Source organism: Manis javanica, chromosome 8, assembly GCF_040802235.1.
Source record: "Manis javanica isolate MJ-LG chromosome 8, MJ_LKY, whole genome shotgun sequence".
NCBI classification, from domain to species: Eukaryota; Metazoa; Chordata; class Mammalia; order Pholidota; family Manidae; genus Manis; species Manis javanica.
Window position 1 is genome coordinate 3,809,720 of NC_133163.1, and position 27,045 is coordinate 3,836,764.

Here is a 27,045-nt window from a genome sequence, read left to right on the forward strand (position 1 = left end):
GTGCAAACCTCTGGGAGTGCCTGGCTTCAACACGAGTAGGGACCATCTGTGGGCAGGACCCTGACTCTGGGCGCTTGGGGGTGGAAGGCCGACTTTCTGGCCGAGGAACGCCGCCTCCGTACCTGCAGCATCGGGGAGGCGGCCTCCTCCCCCTCGTCCTCCTTGCCCTTGCGCCGGCGCTGGGCCTCATCCTCCCCTTCATCCAGGGGGATGCTGCGCAGCCTGGCCAGGAAGTTGTTGAAGATCATGTCCGTGCTGAGCACATCCTCGCTGAACCAGACCATGCCACAGCGTGACACTGTGGCCAGGGTGGCATACTTCAAGTCCTGCACCTCAAACATTATTCGCACCTTGAGAGAAAAATATTAAGCAGATTTAATGATGTGGGCTTGGTAGAAACCTGGATGTTAAAATTCTTTTACCTATACACAAACTGAAATGGCGATGTAAATCTAACTTTTCTATACTTAATTCTAAAAGTAAAAATATCTATGGTTCAAATCACTACCCTGTCTCCCCAAGAACTTGGGCAGAAATCTGTATGGTGGGGAGTGAACAGGTCAGACTACAGGGACAAACTCTGGGCGGGACAGGAGAAACAGCACCCGGGGGTGGGGTCAGGGGGGCGGAGCATGCCGCAGTGAACGTGCACGGGCTGCACCCTGGGCCCCGGCTCAAACCCACGCAGTCCTCACTGTCACATGAGGCAGGCATGCCAGAGTCCCATTTTACAGACGGGGCTGGGTGCCTGCCCAGGCCCCGCTGCTGGTGAACAGCAGGCTGCGATGCCAACCAGGCGGTCCGACTCCACAGCCTCGCCCTCGGTGCTAACACGCTGCACACAGTCTCTCTCTTTATGACAACAGAACCTAATGAGCCACCGGAGAGGACTTGACAAGTCGGCTGCAGGCTCGAGTCTGAGAGTGGAGAGGGGGCTCGTTTTCAGACCAACTCGAAGCAGCCACAGCCATGCCTTTTTCTGAGGCGATGAGAACTGCCAACACTGACCCGTCACGGTCCAGACTCGCGACCGCCAGCTGCTCAGGCCGAGACTCTGGAGTCGCACCCGGCTCCTTTCTCACACCGCATCAGGCCCACCAGCAAATCCCACCGGCACAAGTGTGAAACTATTCTCACAGTTCAGCCACTTCTCGGCACCTCCCTGCTGCCGACTGGGCAGCCCACCCCAACAGCTGGGCCCGGGGTGCCATGCAGCCTCCACGTGGCCCCTTGCTTCCACCTGCCCCCTTCAGCCATGCTCCAAACAACAGCCGGGGGTCCCCTGTAAGCAAACAGGTTCCCTCGCCCCTGACCCAGACTCAGACTCGCCCACGGCTCCTGACCCAAGTGGGCAAGCCCCAGCCCTCACAGTGACCTGGGCACTGCTCTGGCTGCCAGGCTGTCCTCCCTGGTTGCACCTCGACTTTCCTCTCCTACTTCTCTCCCTGTCAGCCAACCGTGCCTTTGCTGTTCTTGCACACCCCGGCACAGACCGCTCCCCTGCCGTCCCTCTGCCCGGAGCACCTGCGGCCGAGGACTCACTCCCGCACCCCTCAACCGCTACTGAAAGCAGCGCCGTCTCAGGGAAGCCCGTGCCACCCTTTCTGGCATGGCGACCTCCACCTGTCCCCTATGTGAGCGCTGTCTTCAGTGTTTTCTCCTTGGCACTGTCACCCTGTCTGTCTTCCCTGTCAGACTCTAAGCCCAGAGAGTATGGGTTCTGTCTATTTTGCTTACTGCTGTATCTTCACCCAGAACAGGGCCTGGCACACGGTAACACTCCAAAACTGTTATCAAAGTGTAAATGTAGAGTCATGCCAGGCTGGCCCACGTTCCCTGGCGGTGTGTTCAGGACTGGGGTCCAGTCATTCCCAGCGACAGCCTTGAAAGCTTCCACGTCTAAATCCCTTACTTTGCCACTTCCCAGATACATAATAACTTCAGAAATCCTAACTCCCACCCCACATTGCAGGGCTGTAGAGAGGGTTAAGTGACAATTACAGAGTGTACTTAATATGCAATGAACAGAGGAGAGATTAATAAATCCTAGGACAGGATCTGCCAGCTTCAGGAATAGAAAACCCTAGTGCGGAGACTCTGGCTAACGCTGAAAATTGTTTTACAGCTGGTCGCTACTGTGCGGAACCCAGACCCTTATCCGCAGGGCTGTACTTGGCTAGCAAGTGGATGTGAGAATAGACTCGTTAGCCCAGGACACATAAAGGCAGGCTACTCACGTTGGGTGGAAGGCTGAGGCGCTCTCCATTCGGCAGAGTCAGGAGCTTATTGTCATCCAGCACCGAGTTCAAGTTCTCCACCCACTCGGGGTCCACGTCTCCATCAAAGATGATCCACTGGCGCTTCTGCAGCTCGCCTCTCACGTTGTCTATGATCCTGGTGTGGAAGGGTTTTAAAACAGTTGCTGGCTAACTCAAGATTTTAAGATTAAAAATGCTCACCCTATAATGGTGTCTTCAGTGGCTTTTTAATCTCTTCAGACTTTGGTTGGAAAAATACCGTATGCTGTTATTACAGAACAGGACGAAGGACCCAGGCCCCACATCCATCGGGATGCAAACACCATCAAGGTGAACTTACTTTCTCAGAACATGTGTGAACAGCCCATCTGTCCACTCCCTGGTGTTGGGGTCCAGGGTCCCGTAGAGGTGGTCTTTGCTGATGGCCTTGGGGTCGATGATGTGGGCCACACCTTCCACACCCTCAAGTCTCTCCAAAGCCTTCAGAAGCACGCGCCAGGCCATGCTCTTCCCGCTTCCTGAGGGCCCCACCATCATCAAGCCGTGGTTGATCTGGGTGATCTGGTAGAGCTGGAGAACCTGCCGGCCGAGCGGAGCAGCAGGGTGGCCATTCCAGAGAAAGAGCAAGCGAGGCTCCCCAGCCACTTCCCGTGACTACGGGAGATGCGTGGATTCCCAGGGGCAGGCACTTAAGTGTTTACCAGGCAGACCCTGCACAGGACACATCTACAACTATCTGAAGTAGTAAAGTCCTTCTCACTCAGTTGTGGGAGTCATTCGACAAACCAGGAAGGCTAGGAGCTGGCAGAACGTGAGATCCCACCAAGCTGCCTCAGAAAGACACGTAACATCACCTCCAAGGAGGGAAGACGTGAGCTGTTTACTTAACCCAGGGCGGCCCCTCTCAGGCTCAGCACACAGCCTGTATAAATAACAGACTTTTTCTCATCCTTAGGGGAAGGAAAGAAGCCAGTGCAGAATGTAAATCATGTATCAATGAGCAGACTTGTGTTGTGAATCTACGGTACTAGAAAGTCTTTTAAACAAGCCTTCCGCTGACATGAACATCTTCCATTATCATCACTCCTTAGGGAATGACTATTTCATGTAAAGTGAAATTTTTAGGTAAGTTTTGTTATCTCTACATTTAAGTTAAGAAAAAAACCAGACAGGCCTTGAGGCAAATCTCATAAACCAGACGATGTGCCTCCCTGGCCTCTACAATCCAGTTACCTTTTCAACCCACATCCCGCCGACTTCCTCTCCATCCCCGTAGGTCAGATACATCTCCTGACACACTTTCTTCAGCTCCTCGCGGAGTGCAGTCATCTCCCCGCGGTGGTACTGGACTCCGGGGAACACGTCCGACAGGAGGCTGAAGAGCAGCGGGATGTCTTCCGCCACGAGCTTCGGCACCATCGTCTCACAGACGCTCTGTATCAGAATCTACACAGGAGAAAAGGGCTGAGCCCCCCGTGCAGCAGGGAACCCAGCTTGCGTGTTCCTGCTGCATCACCCAAAGGTGCGGAGGACACAGCTGCTGGAGACCCAGCACACCCCACCCACTCACGTCCACCCAGGCCAGGACATGCAGATCACACTGAGAGCCCCAAGTGGGCCTCACACCTTGAGAAGATAAGTTCATACAGTGGTTAAAGTTTGAGGGATTAACAGAGCATCTGAACACACCTCTTGTTCGGGCAGATTCTCTGCGATTTCGCCTTCATCAACTACTTCACCTCGTTCTTCTTTCTCCCTCTTTATCTTCTGAATTCTCTCTCTCTTCACATTCCCTGCACTTACCAGCACGCTCTTCAAAGCCCGGAGACCAAAGTCATAATGGCTCTGAGAAGAGAGCTGCTCATCACACAGTCTGAAAAAGGAAGGGTTTTCGTTAACGACAGTTCATGAAGCAACAGCGGGGTCAGATGTCAAGAATCAAAGGTGGAAACTCTGAAAGAAGTGCCATAATGACTGAGATAAACTTAAGATGGGCACATTTAAAATACGCTGAGACGTAATTGTGAATAACCCTAAGTTACTCACTTGAAGAAGGGAACAATCTTGTTGGCAAGAATTTCGGCAGTGCGGAAGCCCTGAGAATACAGCATGACCTGGGCGATCAGCTGCCGGTCGGGCTTGGTCATGGCCAGGCTCCGGAACAGCTTCTTCAAGTTGTCTGGAAGGTTTGACCTGCCCGCGTAGCCAGGGTTCATGGTGATGAAGACAGCCATGTCTGGGCTCACCTTGACTTGTTTATTCAACAGCTCACAAGTGATGGGGGCAGAGGCTGAAAACCAGATGATGGCGTTAAGACTCATGTTAAAAAACATTCCCAAACTCCCCAAACTACAGACAAAGCACTCATTTCCCAGGTAGCCGATCACTGGACTTTCTGCAGGCATGTCTGCCCTGCCTGAGAAGCCCATTCTCACACACCTCACTGACACAGGAGCCACGTGGTATCAGCAGCAGCAGAAGCCCACGATCTACCCGGGCACTGCTGTGGGTCACAGGGCCAGTGCAAGACTAAAGTACAGTCCACCCACAGTCGCAGAACAGAAATCAGTCACTGCAGCCCGGCCCACCGGCTCAGCTCCCGAGAACTGTGCTTTCCCAGCACTGACACAAAGCCCCGTCACACTGAACTACTCGGGGACAAAGTGCATTCACTCCCCACCGGACAGTGTCAGGCTCCCAGCTACTGCTTTCCTAGAAACTCCTTTTATTCTACTTTGGCGGTCTGGCAAGTTGTTCAGTTAGACAAGGGCCTATTACTATGGAATAAAAGAAAACACGAGAAGCTACACCACAGCATAAACCTCAGCATCGATGCGCTCACTTCCCTCAGCACCCATGCCACCTCCGCACCACACGCCTGGGCTTCAACTGGTGTGAACCTCTCAGAACAGCTACTCCTTGTGACAGAGGGCTCATTCCCAAGGCTCCCTGGTGGAACATGGGGAGCTGGCTCTGCAGGGACTCAGGGAGCAAGGGGGAGCATAGAGGCCCACACTGGCCACACTCACTGCGGGCAGATGCCGTGAAAGGAGCACAGGCCTCCCGCCCACCAGAGGAAGGCTGGCTCTGGGACGAAGGCTGCAAACTGCCAGTGCAGGGTTATCCCGGGTCTCACTCACCTTCCCACGTCACCAGGACTAACCACCCTGCCTTCCACAGTGAGTCCCGGGGACCAAATTATAAACTCCCACTATTTCTCATCAAAGAGGTGGCAGCTCGTCCACTGTGTTTTCTCCCTCTACTTAAGTGTCTGTGGAAGAAAAAGAGAAGGCTCACGCTTGTCACAGCTGGGGTTGGAGTGCTCGCGCAGCGCCTCCTGGATGCACTGCACCTGCTGGGACACGGCCGAGAGCATGCGCTCCTCCAGGCGGTTGAACTCGTCAAAGCAGCCCCACGCGCCCACTTGGCAAAGCCCCACAAAGATGCGGCCCATTGCCTGAAACCCAAAGAAAGAAGCTAAAACCATCTGCTCCGGCGCCAGCTCAAAGGGGCCCAAATCCTGGTCCATCTATCCGACTTGGGCAAATCCCACCTGGAAACTGACACTGCCTGCCCCGTGGACATGAAGGTGAAATCAGATGCATACCAGTGAGGGGCTGTGTCACAGTGAGTTATAAGAAATACATATTTGCTCATAAAAACGACCAAACATACATTTCCAAGCTATATTTGGTCTTCGTCCACAGTTCCTGAAAACACTGCAGTCTTAAAGGTGAACCGGGTATTCTGTCACGTGAATGAGCTTTTGGACTCCCAATCAAGGCCAGGGCTGGAGGCCGATCAGCCACTGGCCGATAATTGTCAGTCATGACTGCGCAATGAAGAACTCACAAACCCCCGACCCAGAGGCTCGCTCTGGCTCTCTCTCTCTCTCTCTCTCTCTCTGCCTGCTCTCTGCCACTGGATTCTGCCTCTGGGTCGGAGAGCTTCTATGCTTGGGAACCACAACGCCTCCATGTGCCAGGCCCCGAGCTCCACGAGGACAGACGCTCCTTTACTTGGGACCCTGCCCTGGGTTTCTCTTCATCAGGCTGTTGACCTGTGTCCTTTACAGTATCCTTCGTTAAACTGGTGAACGTTAAGTGTTTTCCTGAGTTCTGTGAGCTGCTCTAGCAAGTTAACAGAACCTAAGGGGGAGGTTGTGGGAACCGTCAATCTGTAGCTGGCAGGTCAGAAGCACCGGGAACTGCCTGGGCTTGCGACCAGCATCTGGAGTGGGGGGTGGAGGGCAGTCTTGCAGGACGGAGCCTTAACCTGGGCATCTGCTGCTGTCTCCGGGCAGACACCGTCAGGACTGAGTTGAGTTCTCAGATACCCTGCTGGCATTCGAGAACTGCTTGGTGTTAGTATGTGTGGGAAGACCCCCTCCCACATACTTACACACATTGGAATCGGGTCCGGGAACCCAAATGGAGTTACACTGCTCTCACTGCTGGGTATAATATTGTTAGTATTATACACATACGTGGAGAAAATCACACCATCTCATTTGGTGTCAGAGATGGGGCAGGGGCCGATGTCTACTCATACTTCATGAATAATAGCGAGGGCCAGCACACACATGTAGCGCATCATACCTTTTTCCTTTTGGGCCAATAACATCTTAATGACAAGGCTGTTATTTTTGTTCTGTCACTTTTGTTCATTAAGGAAAGCTTTTCCATAATATTTGTTTATTCCAAGACAAATGCACTAACCATTTCACGAAGAAATTGCCCTTCCATAAAAGCGGCAAGTTACACAAAAGAGTTAACTTGGAAAACATGAAGCTAAAGTCAAAGCTCGTATGTCTGATACCTCAGGGAGCTCAAGACTCCTGTTCCCAGGACTCCGAGGGCCAGATGAGCCGTGCGGAGCTATAAAGCAGTGGCTTTGCGAGAGGAACAAGCCTGGTATGAACTGACCTCTCAAGCCATAGATTTCAGGTGGATTCACAAAATTTCTTACCTGGAAATCAAAGGTTTCATCACAGTTGAAAACCAAAACGAAGCGTCCAAGCTGGTGGCCAAGGGCTTTGACGGACTCGGTCTTCCCAGTTCCCGCAGGCCCTGTTATTTGAAGAAAAATGTAATATAGTATCTGAGTCCATTACTCAACAGAATATACCTTAGCTTCAAAAGAAGTGTACAAAGCAATTCACTTTAAAAAATCAATGTACATGTACTAACAGCAAACAAATTTAAGGTTTTAGAATGTACATGTACAATATAGGAAATATATTTAAACGCTTCTCTTAATCTTTAGAAACCATGGTAACTCCCTGCTCCACCTGCCTGGGCCTGTGGAGTGACTCACCGAATGGGGACCCCCCCAGCCTGGCCTCCAATGCTTGTGTCATGGTCAAATAGCAGCGGTCGGTGAGGGGGGTCTGCACCAGCTTGTCCTGAACACCCAGGTACTCGAAGCCGTAGTTAAATTTGGCATTTGCCATTTGGATTGACAACTGCTGTAGCACATCCGTTTGCTTAGGGTCAAAGTAAAATCGCATCTGGCTGAGCCATTCAAAAGACTTGGCGTTGTCCACCTTGCTTTTGATCAAGGACCTGGTGACATCTCTCTGGTGGACCAGCTCTGTGATCTGAAGAGAGAGTCACTTTTAGGGTCTATCACTGAGTGACGTGATGCAGTACACTCCCTGGGTGTGTGGGAGATTTAGTGGGCTTTTCAATTGAGATTGGAAACTGAGTACAGCGTCTTCTGGCAAATATTACAAGACACAAACACACTTACAGAAACAACAAAGCTGTCATTCACGCAGAGGAATTAAGAGCTGCGGCACAAACACACAACAACGAAAGCACCTCACTCCAAGTAAAAACTGCAGCTCGTGTCAAAAGGGACGAGAGCCACCCCATCCCGTCTGCATCCTGCACTCTGCACGCAGGCCTGGCTCGGGGTGCCAAGCTCACCCAGGCCTCCGGGCCTGCCCCGGCACTCCTTGCAGAGGAGATGAGGAGAGAGTGACGCGGCTCTGACCAGAGCTCATCCCTTCCTTCCTACAGGATGTCATGTAGGTAACACCTGTGCTCCAGAGACTGTTTCAACAGGAACAGAGAGCCAAATGCCCACCCACCATAGAGCAATATGCCATCTTTTTCCCTAATGCCAATCGGAATATTTTTCAAGCATGATTTCCTTTAACTGCCTGAGTTGAAGGCACAAGAGCCTAATGGCGAGGAATGAGCCAGAATGGGACCAACCAAGTGCTCCAGCTTCCGTCTTCGGAGCGGGGGTTGCTCCATGAGGACAGAGTCGGCCAACACATTGAGCGTGACCTCCACGTTGCTCAGCACAGAGGGCAAGGGTGCCGCGTCGCCACTCCCACCACTGCTGCTCAGAGCCATCTCCACGTTTTCAGACCAGGCTATCTGGGCTGACAAAACCACGAGCTGGGCCTGAAAGACACAAGACACAGATCCCAAGGGGCTGTTCTAAAGACCAGTCAGTGCAGCCACTTTTAGACCGTCTCATTTCTACTGTGTGTTACCTGGTATTTATCAATCCAAGTGATGTAGGTATTTGGGTCGATTGAAGTTGCTTTACCAAAAATCTCAACTTCTGTAACCGACTCAGCAAGAAGCTTAGCCAGGGTGACCCTCATCTCCTTTTCCACCAGTGTGAGCCACTCATTGATTTTGGGATGTTCAGTAATGGACACTGGAGTTTTAAATATAACCTGAAATACATAAAAGTCAAGAATTACGATACACAAGAAGAGGAGAGAAGCTCCCGGAGGCAGTCATGAACGTGAGTACCTCCTCTCCTTCACGGGACGAGACGCCCAGGACAACGGAGTTATCCTCGTTTAGGATAATGCTTGAGACTCCGGCAAACATTTTCTTGAAATGTTTCTGTAACTTGGCTACATTCTTGCTGTTTCCAATGATTTCAAGCAAATCTTCATCACCCACAAAATAGAACCTAAGATTAAAATAGTACTCAAGTTGCTAAAATGTTACATATACACAAGGTGAACCACAGCAAAAATCCAAATTATGGGGAAGTGGTGTGGATGACGGTGGGCTGTCTGCAACCTGACTCCAGCCCACGTCCAGACTTCCTCCAGGCCTCGGCAAACACACACGCTTACTCCCTACCAGGCCACCAAAGACGACGGCAATGGATTTCATATCATTCACCTCACTTCATGAATTTATTTTTTTTTAAGCCTGTTTGATTTACACCATGCAAACTAAACAGAGAGGAAGAGATGCCACACAGAAGACAATCAGAGCTACATGTTAAGAAAGACAAGCTGTTTAGGAGAGTGGGTGACAGTTTAAATGAAGTTTAATGAACAAATCCAAGTTAGAAAATCAAGGATTGTTTGCTATAATTAGGAATCACTGCACAAAAGGGAAATAGCATTTGTTAAATGGATTACTGGTAACAAAACCCTTGGTATCAAGTGATCAACAAACAGGCCAGGGCAGAGAAGAGGGCTGGAAGCAAGCATAACTGAAATTGAATTTCACTCTCGTACAAGTCAAATGCTGTCTTACCTGGGAAAAGATGATCGCTCTCTTTCCAGGTACTCTCCCAGTGCTTTCTGGATCTTTCCTAGCAGGTCGGCCAATCTCTCCAGAGATCTCTGTACCCCCTGGATGTTCAGAACATCCATAACAAGGGGAGATTTGGATACTTTTTTCATTAGAGCCAAAAACTCTGTGCTGATACTACAAATCAAAATAGAACCATTGTTAGCCTTTAAGTAAACAGTGGTTCTAGCCACAACACCTTCAGCTCTGCTGTTCCAGGGCTAGAGGCCATACCTCTGGAACCGCTGGGTTTCCACCGGCAGCAGGTGCTTGATATCTGCACTGCCTGTGAAGATGCCTTCCAGGTAGACCCACCGCCTCTGCACGTCGATCCACACGTCAAAGAGAGCCATGATGCGGTTCAGTTTGTCTTCCCAGCTCAGAGCATCCTCTTCGAAGACCTAGAGGGTAGATGGAAGGCAGAGCCCAACTGCTGAACTTTTCATGGATATGCAAAAACTTGCTAACGAATGCAGATTAAGAGGCAGTCTACTTGTGTATTTACCAGGCATCTGGTAACTGACAGTCAAAAGGCACTGCAGGGAAGTGAGGGGCTCTCTGGTCAGGGAGGGAGTCCCGACTGGTACCTTGTAATACGGAGAGAGCTTCATAGCAGACACGCTGTTGATGTGCTCTTTGACCTTATTGAAGAGGTCATCCCAGCCACGGATCAAGCGGCACTTGTTCTGATAGTTGACCAGGTCTAATTCGTAGGCGTTCCACACTTCCCTTATCTGAATTGACACCAGAAAGAAGCACACTTTCAACACATGGCCATGCACGCTGTTCTATAACTAAATGTGACGGGGACAACAAGGGCCACAGATGAAGCTCTATTTCCATACAGCCCAGATCCACGTCATGGCCCAAGATGACACGGAAGGAGCCGCTGGTCCGGGCTCACCTGCTTCAGGAACTCCTCCAAAGCCATCTCTCCTTGTGCCACAAGCAGCACGTCCTTAACGACAGCTTCATTTCTCTGCAAGTCAACGTCCCAGATCTGGCCAAGGGTTAGCTCAGAAACAACCCAGTTCACATGGAGTCGCTTCATCAGCTGCTTCCAGTGGCGATCTTTCAGCGCCTCGGACTTCAGCTCGATCACCAGCATGTTTATCTGCGGCGAGAGGACACAGTCACCTAAGCAGCTGTTCTGGGCACACAGCCCCGGCTGCAGCCCCGGCTCACCTACCTTCAGGTACCCTTTCAGGAGCCTCTGGACGAACTCATAGGACGCATACTGCCGTAATCGCGCGGGGAAGTTTTTCAGCTGATTCAAGAGGCCATCTAAATTTTGCCGAAGCTGTCAAGAGAAACACAAGATGGTATTTAGTTTGTAAACATTCCTTTAAATGTTGAAATACTTTAAAAAATGATTTAAAAGAATTTCATATTATTTTGGATGAATACTGTAAATGCCCATTAAGCAACATTCTGTGCACTCACAATATACACTTCCTTGTCTGCACAGTTTCTAAGCTAAGTCTATACCTCACAATATATAAAGGTATACAGAAATACCTATTTTACTATATACCTTGCGAGGCTGTACTGAAACCCACGGCTGTTCCTTCATCTGGTCAATCTGCTCCCAGACCTTGGAGAGTTCTGACCAAACACCTTTGAGGTCCTGTAATTCTTCCAAGGCCACCTGTGATTCAGAGTAAGGCACTTAACTTTGGAAACAGAATTACCTTGGCACCCGCCAGGGCTCTCCGGTGGCCCCGGTCAGGGGCAGAGTCCAGGCAAGGGGCCATGCTCCTCCCTCTCCACGGGAGCAGCTCCTACCTGGACGCGCTCCTCACTGCCGCTGAGAAGTCCCGTATCTGTCAGCTCCAGCGCCTCCTTGGCCTTCGCACACTTCTCCCGGTCATCCTTCAGCCGGCCGAACTTTCCTTCATATATGGTGAGAGCTTGAAGTGCCTCCTCTGGGCGAAGATTGCCCTGAAAGCAGTCAGAGTGCAGACTGTCGCAGTGCCAGGCCTTGGAGCAGGTGAAGGCTCTGGCTCTGGGAGGGCGAAGGGGCCTACGGAGACGCCGGGGTGATGATCCCTGAACGTGTCTATATATGGAACACTCCACAAGATGTACGCTCATGATTTGTGCATAATGCTGGATATACCTTCTACTTCCGTTATTTGCCATGAATAGAAGTTTAAGAAAGGCGGAGCACCTCTCCATTCAGCCACTGTCTCACTAAGTGCCTTGGGAGGTGGGAAGAAAGGGGTCAGGACAGATTTGGGCCTGGAGCAGGACACCCCTGATCTGAGCAGACGTGGCTCTTGGGGACTACCAGGCACACCCTCCCTGAGGTTCATGGCTATTCCATCAGTTACCGAGAGCAGAGCAAGACGTTGAGGCACCAATCTTGCTGGAAATGGCCTCTACTTTAGCATTCACACATTATTTACACATCTCCTTTCCATTTAGTAACTTTTGAGAATGACTATAAAGTATCAATTAGAATTATACTGTATTACTAACAAGGTGATACAATAAGAGATATTCAAACTGTGTTATCAGAATCTTGCCTACGGATCAAGACTCACTGCCCTGCTAGACTAGCATTCTGCATGACCTACAGTACTGGCATTAGTAAAAGCAGAGGTCTTAAAATAGGACAGGGGCCCTTGAACCAAAACTAAACACAAAGTAGGACATTTGGGCCCGCAGCACAGACAGGGCTGAGAGCAGGACAAAGCCTGACAGTGGATGGCGGGAGGCCAGTCTGCCAGCAGGGCTATCGTGGAAAACCTGTATCCCAAACTAGAAAGCCAGACGGACATTCCAAGTATTTCTGCATCCTTCCCCTTTTCTTCCCTATATTCATATGCATGTCTGAATGGATGAGGGGTGCACTCCAAGCCAGCTTACCTGCCTGCCACTCCCTATGGCTTGTGTTCGCGCTCCCTGCCCCCTCTGCTGGGACCCGACACAGCAGCACACCAACAGGCCCTCCCCTCCCTGAGTGCATGTCACCACCTTGCTCAAAACACACATTTTCCTTGTTCGTTTTCTATCATCTGTCTCTCCCACTGCAGCTGACTCCACGAGGGTAGGGGCTCCTGTCTCTTCTGCTCACCGCATACCCCCACTGCCTACAACACAGCTGGGCTCATGAACAGCTGAGCAGACCGAGAGAGCCGGGGGTGTGTGGGTGCAGAGAGGCCTGACACCTAGAGGCCCAGGACAGCAGCAGCTGCTCCGCCACAGCCCAGAGCTCAGCCTGTGTCCACCACACAGTAAACTCTCACTTTTGAGAATGCCAAGGTAACACAAAGTGTGTAAGAACAGAAAAACTTTCATCTGTGAAACCATCTCCTGACTTCAATGACTGTCATAAGGGGCTCTGGGTAAAAGAGGTCCAAGGCGGCTTTTGTATTTACAAACCTACCATCTGCTGATTACAGAAGGAAAAGCTCTCATCACTGCACAGCTAAGCCACGGCGAGGCCCTCCAAGTCTGGGAGGAAAGACACCTGATCACACCTTGGTTCAGGAGAAACTCTGAGCACAGCGGGCGAGACTCACCGTGACAGGCTTGGTTTTCTCCCAGTCTGTCAGCAGGTCAGTGGTGCGACTTTCCACGGCCCGGTCCTCCTGGACGATCTTCATTTGCAGGTTGGCCACCTGCTGCTGAATGGCAGAGTCCTTCCGCCGCATGATGTCGTTGAAGGCCCCCCACTCCCCCTCGATGTTGTCAATATAGAGCCAGGACGGAGGGAACTGGAACCTCTGCTTCTCCAGCAAGCGCTGACCATTGCGATAGAGCTTTCAGAGTTAAAAATAAAATGAGTGGTTTTTCTTGTAGTACAATGACATAAATCAATGTCAGCTTCCCAGGCAGAGAAGAAGATCCTCTGCCGTCAACATGCCTACTCCTCTCCACCCCAAGGGCCTGCCTGGCCCCGTTATTGCACACAGCTGCAGGGCTCTAAATCAGGGGGAGCTGCGCTTCAGCCCTTTGCCCAGGCTCTAAAATGGAGATTCCAGTTTGATGATTTGAAGATCAACAACTAAAAGACTTTAAAAGACAAAAAATATTTCTCAAACCTTGATGTTTTTAGTACATCAAGCTTTTCAAAATGCAAATTCCCAGGGTGCCAGTGTCTGTATTTAACAAGTACGTCAGGCGGTTCCAATTGAGAGGGTCTCTGCGGACTGTCCTGAAGAAGCACTGCCTGAAGGGCTGCTGGTGGGAACCTAACCAAAGAGCTCACCTCGACTTGTTTCTCAAACTGCTTGATCTTCCGTTTCAACGACTGCACGTAGGTGATGAAGGTCACGGCATCAGAGGTGCTGGCCGTGTCCACCGAGTGCTGCTCCAGCTCCTGGCGAGACTGTTCAGGGAGAGCACAGAACTGGGACACAGAGCCCAGGCTACAGCAGGCACATCATGCTGGCAGAACCCTGCCCTCTCACCTTTGAGATCTGGGAATGGAATTCTGTCATGTTTGATCCAAGCATCTGCCCAAATTTGCTGAGAACCTCTTTATGCCAAGAGTCATACTTCAAGTTCACCTTGGATTGTACCTGCAGGGGAACGAGCACGTGATGGTCAGCTCTGCCACGCCGGAGCGCTTACACTTCGGCTTCATTTTAGTCACACCGAGATGCTGCCTCAGCAGCTACCTCAACACCTCCCAGCAAGAGGGCAGAGCGCACCTTGCCGTAATCTATAACTACAGGTCCAAACTCTTTCTTGGTTTCCGCATTATCAAAAGTTCCTCTGGCCTTCCTTATTTGAACCAAGAGAGCTTGCCATTTGTTGAGATCTTCCCCAAGTCTGTTATAGATGTTTTCAGCTTGCATGTCCCATAAGCACTGATACTGAAGCCACACCTACAGATAAAGAACACAGTTAAACATCACAGCTTGATCTCATATCCCACTAAAAGGAGTCATGTTCTTTCATCACTGTTAGAAAAATCTCCCTTCAAATTCTCAGAATTTTCACATTAAAAAATAAAATTCATTTTCTCCAAAGTGATAACTAATATCCCAAAAGATTTGTCTCACTGTCCATTCTTTGCTTTAAAATAAGCAAGTCATATATGTAGTCAAAATCTTTTAGCTCCACATTCATCATATCTCATACGCATAAGCATTTAAAAGAGGCTATACAATATATTTGAATGAAATCAGGGGCTTCTCACCTTGACATACTGCTCGACTTCAGTTACGATGCCCATGACTGCAGAATAGGACTCTTCCAGGGCAACGGGGCCATCAGGCATCCGTGTTAGAGCATTCCGATAGAATTTCTCTTCTTCAGTCAGTTCGTAATGTACACCCACCTAGTCAAACAAAGCCAGAAATGAACACAGGTAGTTAAACTCAGAGCCACCTTTTACTTAATTAAAAATGAACTGAAAAGACTAGCTTGTGATAAAGATGGCATTTAAGGGGTAACATCCACTTACCCCAGCCACAAGTGACCAAAGCCTACTCATATTTAACTCACTACGCCAGTAAGAACATCAGACCAACCACAGGTTAGAAAACGTGGCGCCACTAGTAGATAAGAGGAGAACAGAGTGCGCAGGAGCCTGAGGAACGGGGGTGTGGCGCTGGGTGGGGCCTGGAGATCTGAACCCTGTGGCGGCTACGAGCAGGGTGCTAAGGGTGGAGCCTAAGAGAATGTGAGATAACCAGGACCAAATACTTTTCAGGAGTGGAGGCTGGAACTGACGACAGTCACTCATTGCTTTCACAAGTTGAGTGCTTACTACATGCCTGGCTCTACTGCAGGTACAATACACAAGAGGCAAAAATCTCTGTTCACCCAGATTTACATTCTGTGGGAGGAAAGGGTCAATTCAGGGAAAAGGAAAATAGAAATTTAGACGGTGAGAAGTACTGAGGAGAAAAAGCAGCAAAGGCAGCAGGGAGTGTGGGGTGGGGGCAGGCTGTATTTTAAATAGGGAGGCCAAGGAGGCCTCACTGAGGAGGTGACATTTGAGCAGAGAACAGGAGGAGGGGAGTGAGCCTTGTGAATGATTCACTAGGGACCGGGATTCGGAGCAGGGAGATCAGCAAGTGCCACGGCCCAGGGGCAGGTTGGCCTGGCGTATCCGAGGAGAGCAAGATTGGTGTGGCCAGAGCAGGGCCAGTGCGGGGAGCAGCTGCACATGACATGGGGTCCGGCCAGCAGTGTGGGGCGTGGGCATTGATGCTGAGTGAGACAGGGAGCCATGACGGGCTCTGGGGGGAGCAGTGTCAGCATCGACACACAATTACAGATTTACGTGGGCTGCCATGTTGAAAAAAGATTTTAGGGGAGCAAAGCCGGATGCTGAGACAGGTCAGGAGGGAACTTTAATAATCTAAGCAGGGATGCCGGTACCTTGGACAGCTGGTAGCAGTGGAAGAAAGATATGGCTGGAGGGGAACAGAGCAAGTTTATTTGCTGACAGGAAGAGGGAATCGCTGGGCGACAGGCGAGAGGAAACGGGATCCGGGACACAAGAGGAGAGGCTGGTCAGCTCATTAAATTTGGAGAGAAACAAGGTGACCACACAAGCAGCCAACGACGCCTGTTAAAAGCAGAACTATGACAAGAGATACCACGAAGACCACAGACTTCTCGAGGTGCAGGGACCGGGCCTCAGCTCGGCTCGGATCTGCCGCCAGGGCGGGCCTGGGGTCCAGCGCCACCATGACCCCAAGTCCATGCGTGGCTGCTGCCTCCAGAACCCTGGAAAAGAACTGAGCTTATGTTCACAGTGTAAGACTTTCTAGAAGAGCCTGTTACAACAGAGGTTGTGGGAATATGTTTATTTGAAAGCCGCTGGTCCTGTTTATAATATTGCCCAGAGGTCAGGGACCAAACAATCTTGAGTTTTCCTTTGGTGTTAGAAGCATATTAATAAGAGTATATTATATCTGGGATTTGCTTTAAAATAATCTAGTGGTAAGAAGTGGGGAATGGAATATAAATGAAACAAATCGACCACATGATGATAAAGCTGGGTGGTGTGAGCTCATGAGAGTCCCTCTACTTTGGTGTGTGTTTGCAAGCTTCCATAATAAAGAGTGGGGGGGAAAGTAGGAATTAAAACTCCCAAAGAAATTCATGGAGGGGATTTCTAAGACATTATTGAGATCAGAGTGCAACTGTAACCATTTGAAAAGGTAAGTAACTATTGGAAAGAAGTGTCAGGTCACACAAAGCTTCCTCCAGCTTTCCCTCCGAATGCCCAGCCTGCAGCCTGGAGTTTGAAAAGGCCCGTCAAGGGCTATATGTGAAGAGGCCCAGTGGACAGGTGGTATCACAGAGCCCTGGGAGAAGCTGGGTCAGAAGGCTCACCTGGTACCTCTGGCTCTGGATCCTGGGGAGAGAGAGCACGACCATCTTCCAGGCGAACATTTCCTGGTACAGCTTGTACCTGCACTCCTCAATGGGAGGGTTCAAATAGATGACCTGATTGGTTATTCTTAGCTCATGAACGACATTCTGTAAAAGAAAGATTTCAGTTGTCAATCAGCAATCTATTTCAGTAAGAGTCTTGATATAAAATGGTTTTGGTGCCTAACACTTGTTCCCTCTACATTACTAAACTACTTCAGTCTGAACCACAAGGTTTGTTACTTTACTATTAGACACAGCCTTTTTCAATTCCATGTCTGTGGTCTGTGGCCCCCCCAGAGGACTCGAAGAGCCAGAGTCAGGCACTGCTCGGGCTTCACCTGGGTTCCCTGTGCCTGGGTGTTGAACACAGAACAGGTGCTCAACAGAGTCTGACTTGAAGCACAGGACGACCTTTCAACATAGTGGATGTGAGCAGAGAAGCCAGTGCCGCTAATGCAGTGACACAAAGCTGGCAGTAGCTGTCGGGCACATGCTGGCTGATGCACGTTAATCAAGAATTTCAACTCAATCTCCACCAGATAATTATATCAATTTAGATACTCATTTACTTTCTGCACCTCAGTATTGTAAAAAGTATGCTCTGGGAATAAATAGCTTTATATTGAAAAATGAAAACATATTTCAAGCACTAAGAGAAAAAAAATGACATGGTAAAATCTGGGTAGAAAAAAAAACAGGCCAATTATTTCTCTCAGATCAAAGTTTTTACCTGCAGTTCTTTTAGGCTTCTGTCCTGTGAAAACATTTTATTGGCAGTAACACGAATATAGTGAGATATATAAAACAAATGCATGGCTTAGTGAATTTCTGTAAAGTGGACACCACTGTAACCTACACCCACATCAGGAGACAGAATGTGTTTGCAGTTAATAGAAATTTCTAGAAAGCTTGCAAGGCTCCCGCTGAGCACTCCTTCACACAAATGGGAAACAGGTGACTTAGAGACAAGAACCAATGTGGGGACCACTGTGCCACTGCACTCTTCCACGAGACTCTGATTTAGATTTCTGTGAAACATGATGTTTTAGGGTCACGGTCCAAACTTTCACAAGTAGCAGATTATACTCAGTTCCTGAAATGACCTCTTGCATGTATGCTTGGAAAACAAGATATTTTTCCAGTGTAGATTTTTACTAAAAATTCTTTTCCATTTTTAAAGACCTCTATTTTTGAAATTACTTTAGACTTACAGGAGAGTGGCAAAGAAAGTAAGAAGAGTTTCCATATACCCTTCTTCCGACATTAACATTTAATGTGCTACAATTACTGACACTAAGAAATTCCCATTTCTTAGCTAACCAAACACTGACTTTAGTCTACGACACTCATGCAACATCACTGGCGAGGAGGACTTTAATCATCTGGGGCGGCAGGTGGTGTCTCTTATGTCTCCTCTCATAGTACTATTTAAGGGGAGGAACTTGCTTTGTTCAGATGCCATGGGAAATACTCACTTTGATCTTTGGCTCTCCACCAGGCTTGTGACTAACTTGCGGCGCATCTGTATCCATATCAACTTCTGCCTTATCTTCAGCTTGTCCAAGAAGCACCTGGGTCCAAGCTCTCAGGCCAGCTTGAAGGCGAACACCCAATATTCTTTCAATCTACAGAGAAAGTGTCAAGGAACAGTGTGTCTTCTAAAGTCAGCTCCCAGGGCCCATTGAATAGAAAGCCAGTAGTTTTTGGTGAAAGGTAAATCGCTTCTAATTACAACCTTCATCTCACTGACCCTGAGCCTCACTCCTGACACTCTCCCAGCCACACACAACTTGTCTGTCTGGGGACTAAGTGAATCCCCAACTTCCTGACCTTTAAGTGATAAGGAGACTAACAAATCAGCAGATTCAGTTAATGGCTCAGTATCTGTTCAATGTAATGGAAACTCTACAAAAGCATTTTCCTGGCAGCCTCAGAGATAAAACTAGAAACACTATAATCTGGAGGTGAAACTGTTCTCTTCTTTTTAACTGGAGTATAATTGACATATAACATTGTAATAGTTTAGGTGTACAATATACTGATTCAAGGTATATATATGTTGCAAAATGACCACCACAGTAAGTCTTTTTGACATTCTCTAACAGGAAGAAAATCTCTCTCATCTAGAATGAGGCAAGGAGATTTCCTACAAATAGGGTATCTGTGCGCATTTGTGAAGAGCCTGCCTTGGGCCACACAACCACCCTGGGAATGCATGGATGTGAGAAAAACCAGGGGCTTTCAGTACAGTCAGCAGAATGAGGCTGTTAACATCCCCTGTTAGGGCCCCACTGTGTGGGTACCTACTTATCCATCTTAAAAGAGAAAGAAAGTGAAAACCTATGAACGGTAAACTACTCAGAACTGACCGGCCACCACCTGTCCACTGAGTGACTTCTGCCCTAACACACACCCCTTCTCCAGACTCTTCACTGACGTACTCTCTGATGCTCACCAGAGAAAGCCATATGGGTGGTGACCGGTCTCCCAACACACACGTGCTGGGGCACAGGCACGTGCGCCTCCCCCCGCCCCAGCCCTCTACAGGGATGAGCCCCGAATCTCTACAGCAGGAGTGGGAGGTAGTTTGCTGCCGGGTATGTCTTTTTAATTTGGCTGGTGGAGGGGGGCAGGGTGGTCAGAGAAGGGCCTGGGGGAAGGGCCAGGAGGGGAAAATGGGAGTTACTAGAGGAGCAGGGAAGGGCAAGGAGGCTGTCAAGCATCCAGAAAATAGAGCCCTTGCTCTCCTTCCTCACAGCCTCCTGCCCCCAGGCTGGTGCTAGCATCATGCAGTCCATCTCTACCATCAATCACATGGAATTTGGGAGGAGCCACTGGTAATTTCCGTGGAAAACCGCCTTTCAGTGACACACTGATAAATGTATGCAACAGGGTCCACTCCCATGTAGACAGTAGAAAAATGAAAACACTGAAACAAACCCCATTCCTTACCTCCATATCAAGCTTGTTGACCCAGATGGGCAGGTTGGAATAGGAGTGCAGATTTAAGTCATCCACGGCTTTCTGGACTCTGTTCAAGATCTCTGAGAAAGTTTTATGATCATACATACATGTTTCCAGGGAACGGACTTCAAGGTCTATCTTTTCTTCAATGGTCAGCAGATCATCCACCTAAAGGAAGGTATATTCAATACTTTGAACACCCACTCACTCCATCCCATTACTTTTTATGTACATTCTTCTCAATTAACAAATGTTCAAGGCAGGGAAGTACTTCCAGAAGCAGCTAATCCTACTGTTGGTGTGAGAACACTTTCCCCACTCTTGGGTTGTCACGGAGGGAAGGGTAACGTATGGACACTATCAGCTTCTCCCCGCTCCCCAGCACAGCTCCTCACAGGAGCAGGGCAGCCTCTGGCTTGTAAGCTGGGAGCAGGAGATAAGCGTGCTCTGCTTGCTGCCCTCTCTGTCCTGTGCACCAGACACAGGGGAATCACTTCAGGCTGCTCGTGGTGGCCGGCTCAGGGCCAGGAGGCTCACGAGTGTCTGGCTGCACTAGCACGAGGTGTGGATTGACCACATGTGCCACGACTGCAAATCTAGGGTCCATCTCCAGGCAGCTCTGGCAGTTTAACAAAGCTCTCATGGGCCCTTCGTTTCTCCACTGGTTCTAAACTTGGGTGTTACTCAACAGCCTCCCTAGAGTACTGACACGACTGAACAGCCCAGCAGGAAAAGCGGCTCCTCTGCTCAGCGCCCGTGGCCTCACACTGTATCAAGCCCGCCAGCCTTCTCGGGGGACTGACGTGTTGACTGGACTATTACTATGTGTAGTTCATTCCTGGGACTTGGGCTGTTGAAATGGCACACACCTTTTCTTGGAAGTTGAAGACAGTCTCTGCCAAGCGCTGCACATATGGGTCGAGTTTATAGGATTCCCACACCAGCGCAATGCCCTCAGCGATCAGGGCCTGCACCTCCTTTTTCAGGCCAGCTACCAGAAGGGAGATGGTGTTCCGCTCCTCTACTTTCTCGCAGGTGCGTTCATAGGTACGGACGCTTTCGATCAGTGAGATGGCAAACGGGTAGAGCTGGTTTGCTTGGTGGGCTTTGTTCACAATCGCCAACGGGACCCGGAAACCGAGCCACTTCAGGTTTCGAACTTCTTTTGAAAGTGTAATAATCTCAGGAAGGAAGTTAACTTTTAGCTTAAGGACATTCCCAGTGCGACCCCGAACCCGAGTACTTTCAATGGTGAAGATGCGCCCCGAGACGCCGAGGTTCCGCTGCTGCACCTTCCTTGCCCAGTCATCAAATATTTCTTGAGTGTTGAGCTTCATGCGGAAACTATCTCCATCCTGCTTCAGCTTCTGCCCTTCCACATGGTTCTCCCAACCCTTGCCAAGGACGTCCTCCACACGCTTCATATAGGCGGTGAGCTGCCGGTCAATCTGTTTTGCCCAGATAATAGACCCCGACACAGGCGGCAGGTCGCGCACATGGCTCATCTTGCAGGCCTGACTCTGTGGGTACTGGACCTTGAACTTGTCGTGAAGAGACTCAATGTCGTCCTTCACACGCTGGATTAGCTGGGTCTGGTATTCACGGATAGCCCCACGGATGTGAGGCCTGACAAACAGCGCGTTGAACCTGGAGAAAATCCTGAACATCTCGTTAGCGTTCTTGGCCGTGCCAAGCTGATCTCGAAGGCGAGCTGTTATCCGAGTCTCCACCCTGTCAATCCTCTCATCATATCTCTTCATGGCGGCCTCCCAAGCCTCCGTGCCTTCTTTGGAAACGTCCAGCCCATCCACTTCCTTGACGTTCTCGTACGCAAGGTTTACCTCCTCAATAGCGTTTGCGTCAGCAGCATCAAAGAGGACCTCGGCTACCTTCATGTCCTGGGGTTCGGGCACCTCACCCTGATTCTGCTGTGCAACTGCTGTAACCTGAAAGCACGAGGGAGATTCACCTAATGAATGACTACCAAGCCCGAGCACACAGCACACAAAACCACCGGTCCACTCCATGGCTTCGTAACTTTTAGTCAAATAGAACTGCAAAACTTAACAAAGCCACGTCATATACCACACAGCTTATTTTAACTATGTATATAAAGATATTCTGATAATGTAGTTTCATTGCTCAAGAAGCTAAAATAACATTAAAAACCTGGGTTTTGGGGACTTCCCTCTTTAACGTTTAGTTTATGATGAAAACTGCATTCGACAGCTCAGTCACCCACAGGAGTGCTATGTACACAGTCTGTCCCCAACATAAGTAGTCTTCCTTTTTGATTTTTAAAACTTCAAACTATAATGTGTGGGTAAGTACCACAGGAGAGAGACAGATAAACTGTTACCAGAGTAGAAGCCTCCATCCAGTTCTGTACACACACTGGAGAGAGCAGGGAGCTAACAGAACTGTCACCTCAGCAAGCACACGTGTCTCATGCCCACTGCCCCAAGAGTCATAACATGAGGCAGGGGTCTTGATCTGGGGTCCAGATGCCTTGGATGAAGTTCAGATGGTCTATGAGTTTGTTTGGGGAAATTAAAATCATTATTTTCACTAGCCCTTAACTAAACCTGAGCACTTCTTAAATTACAAATGCTTGCAGGTCACAGTCATTTGCAGTTCCACGAGTTATCATAGATAAACACTTCCCCATCACCTTACAGTTGTACCTATCTTGAGAGCTTGTTTATGCTCACCACTACTTCAGAATTATGGTATGAGGCCTGTAACTAGTTCGCTATTCTGTGTCTTCATGGAGAAGCACACAGATGAACAGATCACAATTTCAAAACTGTCGATAACTGTTCTTTGTAAATCTGCATTTTGTTTTGCATTTAAAACATTGAGGACTCCTGGTAATGGCAGTATGTGGTCAGAAACTGGATAAAAATTATTAAAAATAGCTACTTTGGACAATGAAAAACACCAAAGGCAGCCAACAACCTGAGGCATGTTTTCTCACCACATCAGGTGAGTTAGTGGCCTTCCTGCCTGGAGGCGCTCCTACCATCCCCCAGTTCAGGTGGTGAAAATTCACAGCTTTGATGCTGGGAGCAGGACAGCAATCGTGTAAAGAGGAGATTCCAGAAATGAGAGTCTGAGAAGGGCCACAGTAATAAATCACAAGCAACTACAGAAGGCCCTTGGGAGTTTGACAAGAATTCAAAGTCTGGGGAGATTTACAACTTGCTGTCAACCAAGAAATCCATACCCAGTGAAACTATCCTTCAAATATAAAAGTGAAGTATTTTCCTTGATAAACCAAAAAAGAGGGAATCTGTCACCAGCAGACCTAAAGAACAAGAAATACTAATAGAAATCCATTAGGCTAAAAGAAAAAGACACCAGACAGTAACTCAGGCATAGGAAAGCCCAAAGAGAACTGGGAAATGTAAACGTGGACAAACATAAAAGATCACATATTTTTCTTTTCCTAATTATTCTGAAATGTATATGGCTGTTTAAAACAAACTTGTAACACTGTACTATTGGGTTTATAATGCACAGATGTAATATATATGACAAAAAAAAGCATTTCCCCCTGTTTTACATGTGGCAAGCAGGAGGAAACAGCTGTATACTGGCATGAGGTTTTCATATTTTAATGGAAGTCCATATTGAGTATATCATGATAAATTAAAGATGCATGCTGTAATCCCTAGGGGAATCACTACAAATAAGAATCCAGAGAAATACAGCTACATGTCTACAGAGGAATCAAATGATATACTAAAAGTAACACAAAAGAAGGCTGCAGAGGAATACAAGAAAAACAAAAATGACACAAGTGGAAAACAAGTAGCAAATGGCTCATCTGAACCCACAGCCATTATCAATGATTATTAACTTTGAACAGACTACTTGTTCTGATAAAGACATTCAGAGAATGTATGCATTTGCAAACAGAAAGAAAATACATAATAATATTTTTAGAAAAATGATGTATGAGGCATTAAACAAGATGGAGGTGTGAGAAGTGAGGCAGAAAACTCTCCCCAAAACCATACATAACATGAAAATACAGCAAATACAACTAATCCTGAAAAAGTGCCGAGAAAGATGACTGCAACAGACGGCCTACATCTGGGGAAGGGAGAAGAACTCACAGGAAAGGATAAAGTAGCAAAGCTGCGATCCAGTGGGACCCAAGTCCTCCCCTCACTCCAGCTCACCAGTGGGAGGAAGAGAAATGGAGCAGGGAGGGAGTAGAAGCCCAAGACTGCTAAATACCCACCCCTGGAGATCTACTCTGGGAGCATGAATCCACATTACATGGTGCTCAGGAGATTAGAGGGGTTGGAAAGCAAAGACAGGAATAATACTTGGAGAGACTGAGATTCCAGCCATTTGTGGGGAACAGGCTGCTCCAGGACAAAAGAAAGGTCAGTGCTTTGAAAGACTTCCCAACAGCGAGAGGGCTGCTAAAGGGGTAAGGATTACACAGAGCTTGCTGCTCAGGAGAAAGGACAGGTGGACAAAATTGTCCTGGTGCACTCAGCCCAGCAGGCTGGGAACTTTCAGGAGCTTCAGGCGCTCCATCCCTCTGGCTGACAACACAGCTCCAAGGCCCACCACCACAATACACAGACTGCTGCTCCTTCCTCCCAGCCAGCACCGGCTTGCAAACCTGTTGCACCCGCTATCACGCCAGGCCAGCCAGAGGGCAGCCCAGCCTATGAAAGCTACAAGGGGGTAACATAGAGGCTCCTCCCTGTACATTCGGCCCGCTGGCCCTGGCAGTGGAGGCAGGCACGGTCCGCCAGGAAGCACAGAAGGGCTCTTTCCTCCCAGCAGGCACTGGTGCCATGCACCTGTGACCCCTACCATCACTCCAGGGACCGAGCAGCCCCAGAGAGTAGAGCTTCTGGGCACTAGAGGGCACCGCGTACACAGAGTTATTATTCCGTAGTAATCATTAGGAATATGAAAGACCAAAAGAACACGGTACAAACCAAAATCCCTCAAACATGAGAAAGATGTTTAAGTGAAACTGAAACCATCAGTCTTCTTGATAAAGATTTCAAAATAAAAATCATAAGCATGCTCATGTAGTTACAGAAAAATATTCAGGACCTCAGGAAGGACTTCAGAAAAGAGAAAAGCTTTGAAAAATACAGTATCTGAAATGAAACACACAATGGAGAAATTTAAAAGCAGATTAAATGAGGTAGAGGAGACGGTAAATGAAATAGAAATTAGAGAATTCCTTTGTATTAGGAATACAAAGAAGCTGAGGCACAGAGAGAAAAACAAAGATCTCTAAAAATGAAAGAATATTAAGAGAACTGTGTGACCAAACCAAATGGGACAATATTCGCATTATAGGGGCACCAGAAGAAGGAGAGAGAGAAAAAGGAATAGAAAGTGTCTTTGAGGAAGTAATTGCTGAAAACTTTCCCAATCTCGGTTAGGAAACAGTATCTCAGGCCATGGAAGTGCACAGATCTCCCAACATAAGGGACCCAAGGAAGACAACACAGAGACATACAATAACTAAAATGGCAAAGATCAAGGACAAGGACAGAGTATTAAAAGCAGCCAGAGAGAGAAAAAATATCACATACAAAGGAAAACCAATCAGGCTATCAGACTTCTCAGCAGAAACCTCATAGGCCAGAAGGGAGCGGCATGATATGTTTAATGCGATGAAGCAGAAGGGCCTCCAGCCAAGAATACTCTACCTGGTAAGATTATCATTTAAATTTGAAGGAGGGACCAAACAATTTCCAGAAAAGCAGAAGCTGAGGGAATTTACCTTCCACAAACTGTCTCTACAGTGTATTCTGGAGGGACTGCTATAGATGGAAGTGCTTCTAAGGCTAAATAGCTGTCACCAGAGAAAATAAAACCACAGTAAAGGAAGCAGACCAATTAATTACTAAGCAAATGCCAAATTAAATAAACTACCTTCAATATCAGTCAAGGGATAAACAAAGAGTACAGAATATGACACCTAATATATAAAGAGTGGAGAAGAAAGAAAAAGAAGGGAAGTAAAAAAGAAGAACCTTTAGATTGTGTTTGAAATAGCGTAATAAGTGAGTTAAGTTAGATTGGTAGATAGTAAAGAAGTTGCCCTTGAACCTTTGGTAACCACAAATCTAAAGCCTGCAATGGCAATAAGTACACATCTCTTGATAATCACTCTAAATGTAAATGGACTGAATGCACCAATTAAAAGATATAGTTGCAGAATGGTTAAAAAAAAAAAGACCCATTTATATGCTGCCTAAAAGAGACTCATTTTAAACCCAAAGACAGGCACAGACTAAAAGTGAAGGGATGGAAAAAGATATTTCATGCAAATAACAAGAAAAAAAAAGCAGGAATTGCAGTACTTATATCAGACAAAACAGATTTCAAAACAAAGAAAGTAACAAGAGACAAGGACATTACATAATAATAAAGGGGTTAGTCCAGTAAGAGGATATAACCATTATAAGTATCTACACACCCAACACAGGAGCACCTACTTATGTGAAACAAATACTAACAGAATTAAAGGGTGAAATAGAATGCAATGCATTCATTTTAGGAGATTTCAACACACCACTCACTCCAAAGGACAGATTAACGAACAGAAAATAAGTAAGGACACAGAGGCACTGAACAACACAGAACAGATGGACCAACAGACATCTACAGAACACTTCACCCAAAAGCAACAGGATACATATTTTCTCAAGTGCACATGGAACATCTTCCAGAATAGATCACATACTAGGCCACAAAAAGAGCCTCAGTAAATTCAGAAGAATTGAAATTGTACCAACCAGCTTCTCAGACCATAAAGGTATGAACTAGAAATAAATTATGCAAAGAAAACAAAAATCCCACAAACACATGGAGGCTTAACAACATGCTCCTAAATAATCAACATTATCAATGACCAAATAAAAACA

At 48.1% G+C, this 27,045-nt stretch overlaps 1 protein-coding gene across 2 annotated transcripts in view; it reads right to left on the reverse strand.

Moving 5' to 3' along the window:
- Positions 1-27,045, reverse strand: part of DYNC1H1 (dynein cytoplasmic 1 heavy chain 1) — a 73,091-nt gene that overhangs the window by 28,285 nt on the left and 17,761 nt on the right. For both annotated transcript variants that reach the window (XM_073241842.1, XM_073241841.1), the window contains exons 8-35: positions 20,998-22,074; positions 20,117-20,296; positions 18,640-18,789; positions 17,123-17,269; positions 14,970-15,110; positions 14,479-14,655; positions 14,236-14,346; positions 14,034-14,153; positions 13,345-13,584; positions 11,603-11,758; positions 11,352-11,465; positions 11,007-11,117; positions 10,722-10,931; positions 10,405-10,551; positions 10,052-10,218; positions 9,782-9,955; positions 9,035-9,200; positions 8,767-8,955; positions 8,480-8,674; positions 7,575-7,857; positions 7,227-7,327; positions 5,556-5,715; positions 4,305-4,548; positions 3,948-4,131; positions 3,492-3,704; positions 2,599-2,837; positions 2,238-2,394; positions 123-350 (exon numbers count right to left, since the gene is read on the reverse strand). In XM_073241842.1, coding sequence (XP_073097943.1) covers positions 123-350; positions 2,238-2,394; positions 2,599-2,837; positions 3,492-3,704; positions 3,948-4,131; positions 4,305-4,548; positions 5,556-5,715; positions 7,227-7,327; positions 7,575-7,857; positions 8,480-8,674; positions 8,767-8,955; positions 9,035-9,200; positions 9,782-9,955; positions 10,052-10,218; positions 10,405-10,551; positions 10,722-10,931; positions 11,007-11,117; positions 11,352-11,465; positions 11,603-11,758; positions 13,345-13,584; positions 14,034-14,153; positions 14,236-14,346; positions 14,479-14,655; positions 14,970-15,110; positions 17,123-17,269; positions 18,640-18,789; positions 20,117-20,296; positions 20,998-22,074 — 5,781 coding nt within the window. The remainder of the gene's footprint in view (positions 1-122; positions 351-2,237; positions 2,395-2,598; positions 2,838-3,491; positions 3,705-3,947; positions 4,132-4,304; positions 4,549-5,555; positions 5,716-7,226; positions 7,328-7,574; positions 7,858-8,479; positions 8,675-8,766; positions 8,956-9,034; positions 9,201-9,781; positions 9,956-10,051; positions 10,219-10,404; positions 10,552-10,721; positions 10,932-11,006; positions 11,118-11,351; positions 11,466-11,602; positions 11,759-13,344; positions 13,585-14,033; positions 14,154-14,235; positions 14,347-14,478; positions 14,656-14,969; positions 15,111-17,122; positions 17,270-18,639; positions 18,790-20,116; positions 20,297-20,997; positions 22,075-27,045) is intronic.